At 42.2% G+C, this 14,144-nt stretch overlaps 1 protein-coding gene across 1 annotated transcript in view; it reads right to left on the minus strand.

Annotated features, from left to right (window-relative positions):
- Positions 1-14,144, minus strand: part of LOC108932189 (kin of IRRE-like protein 3) — a 58,507-nt gene that overhangs the window by 15,448 nt on the left and 28,915 nt on the right. Inside the window, exon 5 of the mRNA XM_029255688.1 lies at positions 7,303-7,408. Coding sequence (XP_029111521.1) covers positions 7,303-7,408 — 106 coding nt within the window. The remainder of the gene's footprint in view (positions 1-7,302; positions 7,409-14,144) is intronic.

Here is a 14,144-nt window from a genome sequence, read left to right on the forward strand (position 1 = left end):
ACATATGCATTTGACATGCACTGCAAAATTAATGAACAACTCAGCATAACTCACTCACTCATTTGGAATTAGAGTATTTGTTCAAATTCAACAGGGCTGGAAGGCTCTAACTGGTTTTTCCACATTCATTGATGGTGTACGAAATCAGAAAAGTCCAAAAAAAAGAAAAAAACTTAATCTGATCTTGGGTTTGCAGAACTGGCAAGGGTTAAAAAGGGCCATAAAATTTACACAGTAGGTAGGGATCCCCCACCCAACCCCTCCAGTGACTCGAACACATGGCGCACTGTCAGCCAAGCTCTGTCAGCAGATTATATAAAACTTCTGATCTAAGGGGGGATCCAAAGTGTTTTGAACACAGCACACATCGCAGCATCACTTCCCTAAGTAGCGCGAGACCCAACGCAGAGATTTCAGGGTCCACATAGTAGAGAGGTCTGCTCCAGAAAAGGTCACATGATGATGATGTGTGTGACCTTGTATTCCACCCAAATGCCAGTCACGAGAGCCTCATTGTCACCGAATCAGACTGGTTAATGTAATTCTTCAATGTTGTATGAGGGTTGTAGGCTTATCCGTGAGACATACTGTGTGGCCGATTGTGATTTCACACATTTCTTCACCGTGTCCTTTTTTTAATCAACGGACATAATGTAACACATTAGTAATAAATACCAAAGATAGAAGGAAAAACATATAAATGTATGTTATTTCTATCCGTTAAATGTGGTTAAATGAAACTGTTATTTATGATACATATTACATAAAAATGTAATCATATCACACAACTCACAGCCTCCGGTACCTGTGCAGTTCATTAAACTGAGAGATGTTATGAACAAAATGAAATAAACTGTAATGTAAAGGATTTTTCAAAGGGAGTTGGTCACCATCTATATACAGCTAAGATAGTTTGTTTTGCCATAGCTTTGGGTAATAACTTTTCTGTAATAACTTTTTAATAACTTTTTCTCCCCTTGCGTTGTTCTAGTTTTCTGTTATATCCCACACGCATGAAACTTAACTTCAAAAATTTTATTTTTTTTTTCTTACAGACTGTTATCATAAAATGCATTTCCAAAGGGACAGGAAATGAAATCAATGGCTGTTTTTTTTTTCCCTAAACTACTGAAGTAGTTTTATAGGGCTGCTTTTGTTGATAAGGGCACTTGAATTCCTGTTGACTTCTGACCACAGTATATACAACATAAATTTAGTATGCATAGGTTTGTTACAGCATTTGTAAAAATATTTAACAATATAATATATTCATATCAAGGACCTTATAACCTAAGAAGGATCAGGCCACACTTTGCCTTCAGAACAGCTTCAGCCCTGCTTGGAATGTTGTCATAAAAGTCTTTAACTGTTTGAACGATTCTTCAAGGAGAAAAGTCTCCATCTTTTTGAGGGATGAAAAAGGTAATATTACACTCTGCACTTCAATACTTGCCATAAAGGTTCAGTGATATTTAGATCTGGTGACTGGAGAGGTCATGGAAGGTGTTTGACTTCATCCTGGGGTTTAGCAATGTGTCTGGAGGCACTACCGTCTTGGAATATGGGAACCACACACCACTGGGTGCACCTGGTCCAGGAAAATGGTCCCATATTCCTTGGCCATGAAACAAACATGCAGGTCAGTCACTGGACCTAATGACTAACAAGAGAAGCCTGCCCATACCATTATAGATCTTCCATCATGTTTAACAGCTGGCAACAGACATTGTGGGATGAAGGCACTTTCGCTTTCTCCAGACATAGACCCATATGAATGCAGAAAAATGGGTGAAAAATTACTCATCAGACTATATTGCTTTTGCTATTGCAGTGGGGTCCAGATTTAGTGCTCCTTACACCAGGCTATGCACCTTTGTGCACAGGCCTTGGAACAAACTGTTTCCTAATGGCAGCCCAGCCATAAAATCTATTGTAAAGCTCATGATATACAGTTTTCGAGACTGGCTCACAGAGATTCGATTCCTTCGTAATTTTTGAGGCTGTACTTTTATGGCATTTAGAAACTATCCTGTGAAATGTCTGTTTATCTTCATCAGTGCAATTTTTTTCTTCCATGTTTGGCATATACTGCCATTGTTTTTTCGAGACTTTTCCCCTTGACACATTAGAAGATTTTGCAGCTTTTGTTACTCGGAAGGCAGTGTTTTTTTACCTGGCTGACATCGTCTTTATTGGAACTCTCTTAGCGGTCTCATGTTTCGTTGAAAACTCACATAGCAAATTGCTAATTATAAGACCTGTCTTATACCTGGGGCATACTGATAATTGGCAATCAAGACAACTTTGCAGCTTCGTCTGTAATTTTGATTTAGTTACTTCAAAGTTAAACTCCATTTTTGCATAATGTGATGTTGGTAGGTTAGAGTGGGGCAGCAAACATTTAACGGGATGCTTTGCCTATGTGTAAAAAATGTAGATCGGGTAAGATTACTGTACACACCATTACTGTGAAAAAAAAAACACCACACAAGACATCATCATACCCATGATAAAAACGGGACTTCTGACAAAATATTGTATTTTTTGTCAGTAGAATTGGCACTGTACAGCTGGCAGCGTATTAACAAGAAGGGGAGGATGAGGAGGTCTTCCACACAGAGACTAATGTAACGACATGCTGCCAAAAGGCAGAGGCCAAGAGCGAACGAGTCGAGAGTGTCAGCCTGGTTTCTTGGTTCTAACAAGCCTAAAGCCAGTTTGTTCCTTTTGGAAAACGAACACAGATGAAACACAATACAACGCGACATTCTTTCCCGCATCCCCAGAATCAGTCAGAATATGAAATAGGGCCACACATCTTTGAACACGGGAGCAGAAGGAGGACCAACGCAGAGAACTTTAATTTACCATTTGAGGTGTTGATGTGGCACATTGTTCTGTCTGTGAGCCATTGTAGAGGAAGCGGGGCTGGCTGTGGGTGGAGGATGGAGGTGGGTGGAGTGAAGGTTGAGAATGAAATGGTCCGGTATGCGTGCAGCGGTGTGTGTGGAGTGCAAATGTGCACGTCAAATGCTTTGCAGATAGCTGTAACCCAGCACGATCGTACCTTTTTGTTAGTCATTTCTGAGACGAGAACACGGCAAGCACAACGTGACAAAAAAAAAACGCACTGACAAAAAAAAAAACACTACACCGCACTCTTGCATATCTTACCAGCCTCGGCCTGCTGTTTCTCTCACGTTGCAGTGGAAGAGAAGACCTGCTGTTGGACAACACTAGACTTTAGGTGATTTACTTGTGTTGTGATGTCCTTATTTTCTCCATTAATACGGATCGCTCCCGTATTCATTGTAAAAAGGGTTCTATAAAGGAATCAGGAGGCTAATTTGCATGTTTCCCACCTCGATAAAACACCTCCCAAAGTAGCGCATGAGCTTTGGATAATTTGCCAAGGAAGTCGTGCATCACAGCATCGCAGTTTAACTCAGTCCATCAATATGACCCATCATCATTCCATCTCAGTCTGTGTCTTGAAGCGTTGTGGTTTACTGTGTCTTCCATTCTGATTCGAGGTAATGAAGACATTAGGTTCCTGTTCCTCAAGCTGCCTCCGGGTGTTTCCTTCACGGCTTTTCCCTCAGTGTGATGTATGCTTGATTTACTTTTATAGATTACTCCCTCAGCACACGTATACACACACACACACACACACACTCAGATACACATTCATGCATGTATGCATGCACAAGCCCCGCAACACCTTCTATTCTGCAGAACCACTTGTCATTCAGCTTGTTGGATATAAATAACATGAGGGCTGGTGGTTCCTCACCTAAACTCGGGATTTCCAGTGCGTGCGTGAGCACATGGGCACGTGTGTGTCCCTGATTGTCAGATGAGTTGTTAAAATGGGCACTCGTGAAGTGGGTTGCTACCCGATACCGGCAGCCTTCAAATCGAACCAGGGTTGAGTGGAGTCAGATAGGGGGTGTCAAGAAACTCCCCTCAAAAAGTTTGGCGGGAGGCAACAGAGACAAAGCCTCATTTGTTAGGCTGTTACTTTGCACAGCCAACCAGCCTCTAGTTTCTCCAGTATAAAAATGCTTTTTGAGTTGGAGACATGCTTTGTTTATCTTGATGTCTATTTTTCATTGGACCTCGGTGATCAAAGCGCCCGAGCTCACCGGTGCGCCTTCCGTGCTCCATGCAACCCGGGCGGCTTTTCCCAAATTCTGTAAAGATTTATCAACCGGGCAATTCCCTTTGATATTGATTTTGTTCCATTTATTTTTTTGCTTTTAAAATCCTGCACTGAACAGCCTGTCTAACAAATCACTCCCGCATTACCGGATTTCCGAAGCCTTGGAGAGGAACTGTTTAAATAACTCGCTACTTTCTTTTATTCTCCTTTCCCGTTAATGATGAGGAGGTGGCAAACATTTTGGTATAATTATTTGTGAAAGCCACATCTGTCATTGTGGTGGTGGAAATGGGAGCTGTGACTGTGGCGGCCCCCCCAGGTGGACTATTGGTGCCATTATATCATCTCCCCAGCAACAGACCCTGGCGTGGGCAGGTAGGGGGTCTCAGTATAAGCTCCTTCTGCATACCTGCACTGAATACCAACAAATCCCAACGTTCTGAATGGCAATATGGCTTATGAACAAATGGTTGATGGTTTGACACTCAGAAAATGCTGCTCTCTGCAAGGTCCTTTGCCTGCATGGCTAGAGGATGAGTGCCCTATACAAACAAGTATCACTACCATTACCCATTGTTATCCCTGAGGTACATCCAAAATGTGACCTCCATACAGACTGAGCAGGATCAAGTCCATGTTGAATCACACAGCCCAGGTGCAGAGTCAGCTTGTTTGGTACATGTGAATCACAATTGTTTCCTTTCTCTCCATTGTTCAGTTTTTTTTTTCGTATTAAAGGTGGAATTAATACATTAAAATGGAGTATGATTTGTACCTGTGTTTTGTTTGCGTGTGTCAAAGGTGTGGTATGTAATGAAAGGCAGAATGATCACAGATAGCCATGCAGTAATAGACGGCAATTAATGAAGGCAAACTACCTTGTGTTATGATAAATAATGTCAGCTATTCAAATAATTATGTCCGTTTCAATGGTACTTGGTGATATTTTAGTAAAAATGGGGTTAGTTTTTGGAGCTGAGGAATGCATACAAATTTTTACCACTGAAACTCATGAAACTCAAGTAAGAAAAACCCAGTATAAGGTGAGCTCTCATCACACAGAGACATAATTACAGAGTAGGGGAAAATTGTCACGTAGCTGTCAATTTTCTCCAAGCTGACTTTGATGTTAAGTTTGTATACTAAGCTGCTTACAATGAGTTACTTATTTGTACATCTCGGTAATTTTTAGCATACCAGTTAAATAACTTTGCAAAAGGCATTACAGCAAGAGTAAGATTTGAACCCAGGTATCCGACTGCAAAGCAGAGACTAGTCACTACGCCCCCGGTGTGGGAAACAATATTTTCCGCAGCTTTTTGTAAATGTACTGTACATACTGAATATACTGGAAACCAGGATCAACTTATTTCTCTCACAGAACTCTCTCTGAAACATGGTTTTCAGATCATGTATTACACAAGCTATTTCTATTAGAATGTCAGCTGCACAATTGGATTTTTGTTACTGTAGCCCATCCATCAGGCTTTGAGACGACATCTTTCAAGATGACATTCTACTTAGCCACATAGACATCAAGAAATATGCAAAATTATCATTCTGCCTGAACCATAAAACGCAGTAATAGGCAAACTGCCACACACTGTTGGTTGGTTACATTTAAATATGTACATTACTTATCAGGGACATTGGTGAGTTTTTGGATTCTCTTCCTCCCTTTATAGTTGTCACCTTTCCCCAGGAAAATGCCTCTGCACAGGAGATTGCATTAACCAGATGGCTGTGAGGGCCAGGAGGGTCTCTGGGCCTCTGATAGATCCATAATTCATCTGCTGGCAGCTGCTGGATGAGGGGTTGAAACCCCCCCCGCTGGGTGGCAGGTAAGGAGAAAGCTGTTTACTCGGGACAGGTGGTCCCGGTGCCACGGCAGGGGGCCGAGGGAGTCCAGAAGAACTCTGAGAACTTACTAATTCATGGCCCCGGGGGTGTGCCTATGCCCTGCTGCGAATGTTTGCTGCCCCACCCTTACCCACCAACATCACGTGATCCAGTGCAAAGAGGCAGAGCGTCTCGATGCAGAGAGATACCAACAGAGCAGCTAGAAATAAGCGTAAGAGATAAAAACAGCGGAATGGCAAATTTGATGTACACTTGGATGCGTGGCCACATAGCGGATCTAGATCTCAAGACGGTATCCAATGTTCTCCCAAGTAAATACCTAGTTGTAAATACACACACACATTATCAGAACCGCTTGTCCCACACGGGGTCGCGGGAAACCGGAGCCAACCCGGCAACACAGGGCGTAAGGCCGGAGGGGGAGGGGACGCCAGTCCGTTGCAAGGCACCCTAAGCGGGACTCGAACCCCAGACCCACCGGAGAGCAGGACTGCGCCACTGCGCCACCACACCCCTAGTTGTAAATATCAATATGTAAAGAGCTATGGCTCATACATGCTGCTTCAATTAAAAAAAAAAAAAAAAAAAAAAAAAAAAAGCTTACATTGCAGTAATTGTACAATGTAGTGAAAACGTCAACAAAGAATGAAAGCACGGCTCCAGCAAGCGCTGATGTTGATCAGTTTCTCTGCATGATTCTTGCAGTAAAACATTTAAACGATATTTCCATGGTTTTTCGCAAGAAGGTTTATTTTTCGACACAGGGAGAAACACACAGGGCGTGAAGGCATCACAAGCACTAACAGACAGTGATTTATGCGACCAATAATGAAGCTCCACATTTGACTTAATGTGGGAGTTTATTATCTGCAAGGAACATCAATCAGAGATGAGCTTTATATTATTATTCTTTGAAGTTCATCTGAGTCTACTTTTTCCACTCTGTGCTCCTTGATTATTCCTTGCCTTTTCCACATCGTTATCGGTTTCTTTCTTTTCTTGTGTGCGGGTCATAGGACTGAAGGCATGTATTTCAGCTAACTTTGAACATCATTAATAACTGACACATTACAATATACCACTTCCATTCGCTGCAGCATTCCAGAACATTCTGCTAATTAAGTGTGCTTCCAACATACTGCGAATTTCAATGTAAAACCAAGTAAAAAGCACACTGAAGTGCGCTTAGGAGACATATACTGTACATCCCTCCCTACACACACTGTGAATGTGACGGACAACGGTGATAATTTTGATGGGTGGATGATGCAGCTTCTCACCTGTACTGGGTCACAGGTGGGTTGGCCTTGGCAGAGCAGTGGAACTTGACAAGGTTCCCCTCCAGAACAGGCTGGGGCTCCACAGACAGGTTGACCAGTGGGAGGTCTGCGTGGGACGGAGCAACCAGACAGCCAGCAATCAGTCATTGCGCCATATCGGCACCAGATACCATAATGAGAAAGAATTTGGTTACCAGAAGGTTTTGTGCTCTTGAGGAATGCGCAAAACAATCAGCAACTATAATAAAATACTTTCTGTTCCACTCAGTTTTTTTCATTAATACATGTGAAACCTCTAAATAAACATTTTTATACATAGATCATTTTCACTCAAAGACAAAGGAGAAATTGTGCAAGACAAAGGCACACAAACTGCTTGATAATTATCTTCTCAGTAACTGCTGATTTATAAATAAGGACTAATTGGAACATTCAATTATAATTAAAAGAACTATAAAGGAGAACTTTTTTAAAATAACTGCTATTAAAACTGTGCCTAAAATAACAAACGCATTAATTTTGCTAGTCAAATAAACAGTGACGGCATTTATCTTTGACAGTGGAGGTGTTGCGCTCCTTTGAAGTTCTTAAGAAAAATGAATTCTACTGTGGTTGCATTGCAAAGAGAAATGACTTTCCTTTTCACTCATTTTACTCTGTCCCGAGCGCATCTCATTAAAATAAAGTGAGTCATCTTTCAATTACTGCTGGCAGTGATAAAGCAGAGAGACACCAGGTTCTAGATGCAGAGGGAGAGGGAGCTGAGTTTCATTAGGCGTTAGATTAGACAGTCATACTTCTCGATGCAAACTCCCTCCAACGCACTGGGGGGCAACATTGCAGTCTGCATTTTAACCTGTTCTGGTTGTAAGTGTGATCAACACACGTCCAAATCATGTCACCAATCCCTTAAAGTCTAAAATTTTTGCATGAAATGCTTTAATTAATTCATTCATTCATTCATCATCAAAAACCACTTGTCCAGTGCTAGCTAAGGGTGATTCAGACCCTATCCGAGAAGCACAGAGCCTGAGGCAGGGTACATTGCTAGATGAGACACCAGTCCTTCGCAGTGCAATCACATACATGCTCTTTCATACCTACATAGACACACTATGGACAGTTTGTAATCACCAATTAATCAGAGGCACATATATTCGGACTGTGGGAGGGAACCAGAGCAACTGGAAGAAACCCACATGAACATGCAAACTCCACAGAGACTCAGATTCGAACCCACACCCAATCTCATAGTGCAGAAGTCGCGAGGCACCAGCGCCACCCACTGAGCTACCATGCTACCTACACAAGTTCTTAATCTTCCAAAATACAAGTGGCAGCCTGAGTAAAGTGGGAAAAGTGATAAAAAATGATTGTGTTGCTTTGAGTACTCCTGACCTACAGAGGGCAGCACCCGGGAGAAACTTAAATGGGCACTGATGTGTACTTTGACTGGTTTTTAAGCCTTCTTGGCAGGTCGAGTCTACCCTTGCTCTTTCCCATGGTCTCTCTTCCCCCATAAAAGTTTCATTTGATCAATCTTGCAAGTATGACATGCCCAGCTGAGCAATTAACGTGGGTCAAATGCGTGCTACGTTCTGCAAGAGTGGTCTTATAGGTCATTTTCATTTCCTGACAGCTTAATTGCTGTGAAAGCTTTGACACATGGCACACACAGGCTAGCAGCAACAAAGGGCATCTTTAAACAGTTCCACACAACCAAATCGAAAGCCAAGTCATACATATATTTTATGAGACTTACATGAATTGCAGTCTATAAGTAATGCATTAATGGCTGTTATTTTGTCAAAATCTGATTGAGAGCTTGCTCAGGTGAGCAGCGTGGGTGGAGAAGTGGTAATAACCGGTGTTAATAAGCACTTTGCGGCACTTCACAGTAGCTCTCTACGGCCAAAGATAATAAGTCTGTGTGCCCGTGCCCAGATGTGCCCACATCTTCCACTAAAATGGTTATCACTTTGCTATCAGCTGTGCTTGAATTACAGCTGATGCCAGGGATAGGCACTCTGAAATGTGTACAAAAGGAGTAAATGCTGTTTGAATTACCTTGATTGACATGATTCATTTCTTACCATTACAATGCTAAACCATGTGATTGATGGTGAAGCCAAAGAAAGAAAGTTTCTTATGAAATGGTTAGAAATTCTGGAATTATGTCTGGACTTAAATGGATGAAACTTTTTTCTCACAGTTTTTTCCCTACAATTTTTCAGCATTTTAATTATTTTCCCTCCTTTGTAGGCCCCCAAATTTTTTTGGCCTAAGACACTGTGCTTACAGTGCCTAATTTGAAATTCGGCAGTGGTTGATGCTTCGAACTGGGTAGCAAAACATAGTTATAAATACAGGAGTTGTTAATGGAAGTACATTCAAGGCACAATAGGAGAGGTTTTGGCACATGGGGACCTAGGATAAGACAAGCTGGAGCGGTATAAGGGCGGCCAGATGGGGGGGTGAAGGGAACATGACTTTGGAAAAGTTCCCATATTTCTGCTGAACATTTTTCGTGTTGCACAGTTACGCTAATTTCTTTTCCTCTGGCCTCACTACAAGTGTGCTGTTGAGGGACTATGGGTGGGGGGTGAGCATGCTGCTCTGAAACATGAGAGACCAAGCAAGGGTGGGAAGGTGCCCTGCAGGCACACAGCTATGATGGATTGACTCAGTGGCCAATGCTCCAGAAAAAGATTGCTGATCATAGGTGCCCTTCCTCTCCATTCGCCTGTTGTGTGTTTGCACACCGGCCTCTTTGGCCGCAACCTTGTTTTGGCAGGGTGGGTAAAAATCCATCCGCTCAAAGTACACCCTCAGGGCCAAAAAAACACTCTTTAGATGTTTCTACAGACCTTTCTGAAGACTCCAGAGAAAGGTACAAGTTCTTTTGTGATTCACGGCAACACCTCCAAAGTCCTCCTGAATCTGCTAGAAGTGCTTTGCTCGAGCACCAATGGGGTTTGTGTGTCAAGGTATCATTAAGTGGACAAGAGGGTTGGTAGAAAGGCCAACAGAAATATGGGCAAGAGAATGCACAGAAGATGTTTGCTGGGCCACCTTCAGAGCAGCCATTTCAAAGCCCCCCATCCAACTGTGGCCACAACCATCTGTGGCCTGTGAATCTTGCCCTGTTCAGCCTGTGCTGTGATCTGGAGGCCAGATTTCCCCTGATTTTTAAACATTTTTTTTTCAAGAGGACACTTTCATGTAAATGCCAACCTTTCAAGAATGACTTGTAGGAGAGCAGGAACAGCATCGGAGTGGCTTTGCTCTTGTAGAGCTGCAGCACCTGCTTCCATGTTTGGAGTACTGAGATTCCTGTACATCAAGTGATGTGCTGTTGTTGAAGATTGGCGTTACTACCAGCAGAGTAGCATTTTTACATCCCACAATGGGCGTTAAAACTGTATCCTGAATAAAGATAAATATCCATCAGTGACTGTTTTATGGAGCAATATATACAGGTAATCCTTGACTTATGACATATGTGACTTACAACCATTAGGGTTTCCGACATTTATTATTTTCGAGTCCCAACGTTTGGTCGTAAAATCGAACAATGTCCGTTCCATCTGTTGTATGGTAATCAGCTGACCGTGCTGCCGCAAGACACCCATATTCCATACTGCCTCAGTCAATGTATCTATCAGCCAATGTGTTGTATTTTCAGCATATTTTGTTTGTGATTCCATTCAAATAACGTTTTTTTTTTTTTTTTTTGCAATGGCTAGCAAGGAATAGTGTGAGTATAATGGTGGTGCAAAAAAACAGCTAAAGAAAACATTTAGAAATGAAAGTGGAAATAATTGTGCTGCATGAAAATATAGTACTTTAATAGTTCATATTATTTTAACATGAATACATTGCGTTTACATTACTTCATTAGCTTTCTCGAAAGTGGCTTCCAAAGAACACTATGTAGTGTTATCAGCAAAGACCTTCACCCAAGGTGACTTACACTGCTATGTACACTACTTACAATGGGTCACTCATCCATACATCAGTGGAACACACTCCCTCTGTAACTCACACACTATGGGTGAACCTGAACAGCAGCATGTCTTTGGACTGTGGGAGGAAACTCACGCAGACATGGGGAGAACATGGAAACTCCATACAAACTGAGCGGGGACCGAACTCGTGTCCTAGTAGTGCTATTAACAGTGCTGTCCACAGTGAATAATGTGTGATATTAGTGAAAAAAAAAATTGAAACCAGCGCTATTAAACAAGGTAGCATTTACACATGCTAATTATTTATTCTTATGGTTTATATAATAGAGTATAAGACTGCAACTTACGGCAAAGTTGGATTACGAAGACATCGTCAAAACAGAACACAGTCAAAAGTCAAGGGCCGCATGCACATATACAGTGACTCCTCCTGTTAGGAATAGATTGGGATTATACATTTTTGAAGAGTCAAGGAGGTGAGAGTTGGTTTTTGTATTTTTAATTATAAAGCCTACACACCTGTTTTACAAAATTTCAAATTTCAGTTGGGGAGAATGCAACTTTTGGTGACATGTTCGGATGATAGGTGTCACTGAAGCGCTCAGATTTAGAATATGAGTGCAGGGCATTCTTAATTCAGCTTCCACAGCGCACACAGCCGGCGTTTCTACTGCTGCTGTCACCATTTAATATCAAGATTACGAACATCGCAAAATTACTCTAATGAAATATAACCCAGCTGAATAAATGAGTAAATCATTGTAAGCAGCATAACATCACAAGTCACTTTGGAGGAAAATGCCAGATAAATTTAAATGGGTGGGGGCTTGTGTGTGTGTCTATGTATGAACTGCGAAACGACTGAAATCAATTTTGCACAAACCCTTTGGATAAAACTTTCTTCTGAGCGGGTAAATAATGCAATGATACAGCCGGGCTTTTCCCCAGGAACAGCTGGAAGCATTACTCTCTCTTGCCCTCATAAGGCAGAGGCTTCACGAATCACTTTATAATAACGCATAACCACCCTGTGACCCGAACAGTGATAGACAGACATTTGATAAGTGAGTCTGTTCGTCACTTTGATGTATAAATGCATGAGTTGCCGAGGCATTATTTGACAGGCCATCAATATGCAGTCCTGCTAATTCCTTGAATTCATCTGGAGAGGGTTAGAGAGTGAGGAGACCAGGGAAGGCTACGCCAAAAAAAAAAAAAAAAATAGAAAAGGCGACGACAACAACATTATTGAAGAGAAAAGACAGTAGTGTGCTGACAGCGTTTGATCGGAAGTTCAAAGAGAAGACCAGATGGCGTTCTGAACAATTGGCCAACTCCTCCCGAGTTCCCTATACATGCCAACCTAATTGCTTCTTTCCTTTTCTTAAGGCTCAATTCCCAGCCACTTTCAACAGCTGATCTCCTCAAACATGAAGCCCATTGGAGACATCGTGCCTTTTGGAGGGGGGGGGGCAGTGACGATTTGTTGCATACTAAAGCCATAGTATATAATTTATAACCATATGGTTGATGTTGTTTGGCAGATTTCATTCCATAGGGCATATACAACGAGCGCACAATGTGTCCAAGCCTTCATTAGTGCATTAAACAATACATTGGGTTCATTTATTTGAAATGAAGACAGATGTTTTGTTTGCAACGCCTAGGTCTGAGGCTTTCAAATTTTAAAATATACCTGCGGGGTGCAAAAAACAGATCAAAATAAACAGCGACGTGCTCTGCATTCGCCGTGGCGATCAAGTGCAACTCCGAAAGGGATGGGAAGGAAACAAAAATCTCAGAATACCCTAAATGATGGAAGGAAGCATCAGAAAAGCACATGACTTTGTCCAGTTGGAGATCTTTATTTTGGTAATGTTTTTGGAGAATGATTTGTCTTGGCCAGATTACAAGACCCACTCCACCTTCTGCAGATTCAAGAGAAACCTACTGTTTCGCCTGCTACATTCGCAACTTCCTTGCGTGTATGCGACAGAAATTCACAATACGCAGGGAAGTTGGGCTGACTCTCCTTCCTCAACCCCACCATCATTATTAAATTTGCAACCCCCACTAATCACCCTTAACAAATGGCATTTTTTTCCTGCATATTTACAAAACATGGGTATGGTGGCACAGTGGATTTGAGCAGGTCCTGCTCTCTGGGGGGTCTGAGCCCTGGTTGGGGTGCTTTACAATGGACTGACATCCTGTTCTGAGTGTATCCCCTCCACCATTACATCTTGTGTTGCTAGGTTAGGCTCTGGCTCCCTGCAACCCTACATGGGACAAGTGGTTTCAGACAATGTGTGTGTATATTTACACTACATTTACTTATGGTGCTGCACTATAACCCCATTCCCCATTACAAATGTATTCAGTTAACAGATGCTTTTTTTTCAAGAACAACTTACAATGGTAAGGTTACCATTTAAGCAGCTGGGTAATTTTACTGGAGTGAGTTAGGGTAAATATCTTACTCAAGGGTACTACAGCCAAAGGTCAGGATCAAACCTGTGACCTTTGGGTCCAAAGGCAATAGCTCTAACCACTACACTAACAGCTGCCCTGAAGAATGTTTATGTTTATGTTTATCTACATACATACATAAACATGCATATACCCTATATAGTGTCCTCGCACCACTGAAGAGTGTGGCACAGCGGCTCTAGGAGAGTGAGAAATCTGAGAAGTGTCATGTCCTGGAATGAGGAGGGTGTGGAGGAGACGATGGATTGAGAGGAGTTTGGTAGCTGGGCTTAAGGGAGTCCTTCTCCCTCCTCTTCTTGAGGATTACTGCGTATACACACATTTACAGACAGGCATGTCTGCCGAGGGTGACAGGCGATCAATCAGACACTATGCTCTCAGAGG

Source organism: Scleropages formosus, chromosome 10 (genome assembly GCF_900964775.1).
Source record: "Scleropages formosus chromosome 10, fSclFor1.1, whole genome shotgun sequence".
NCBI lineage: Eukaryota > Metazoa > Chordata > Actinopteri > Osteoglossiformes > Osteoglossidae > Scleropages > Scleropages formosus.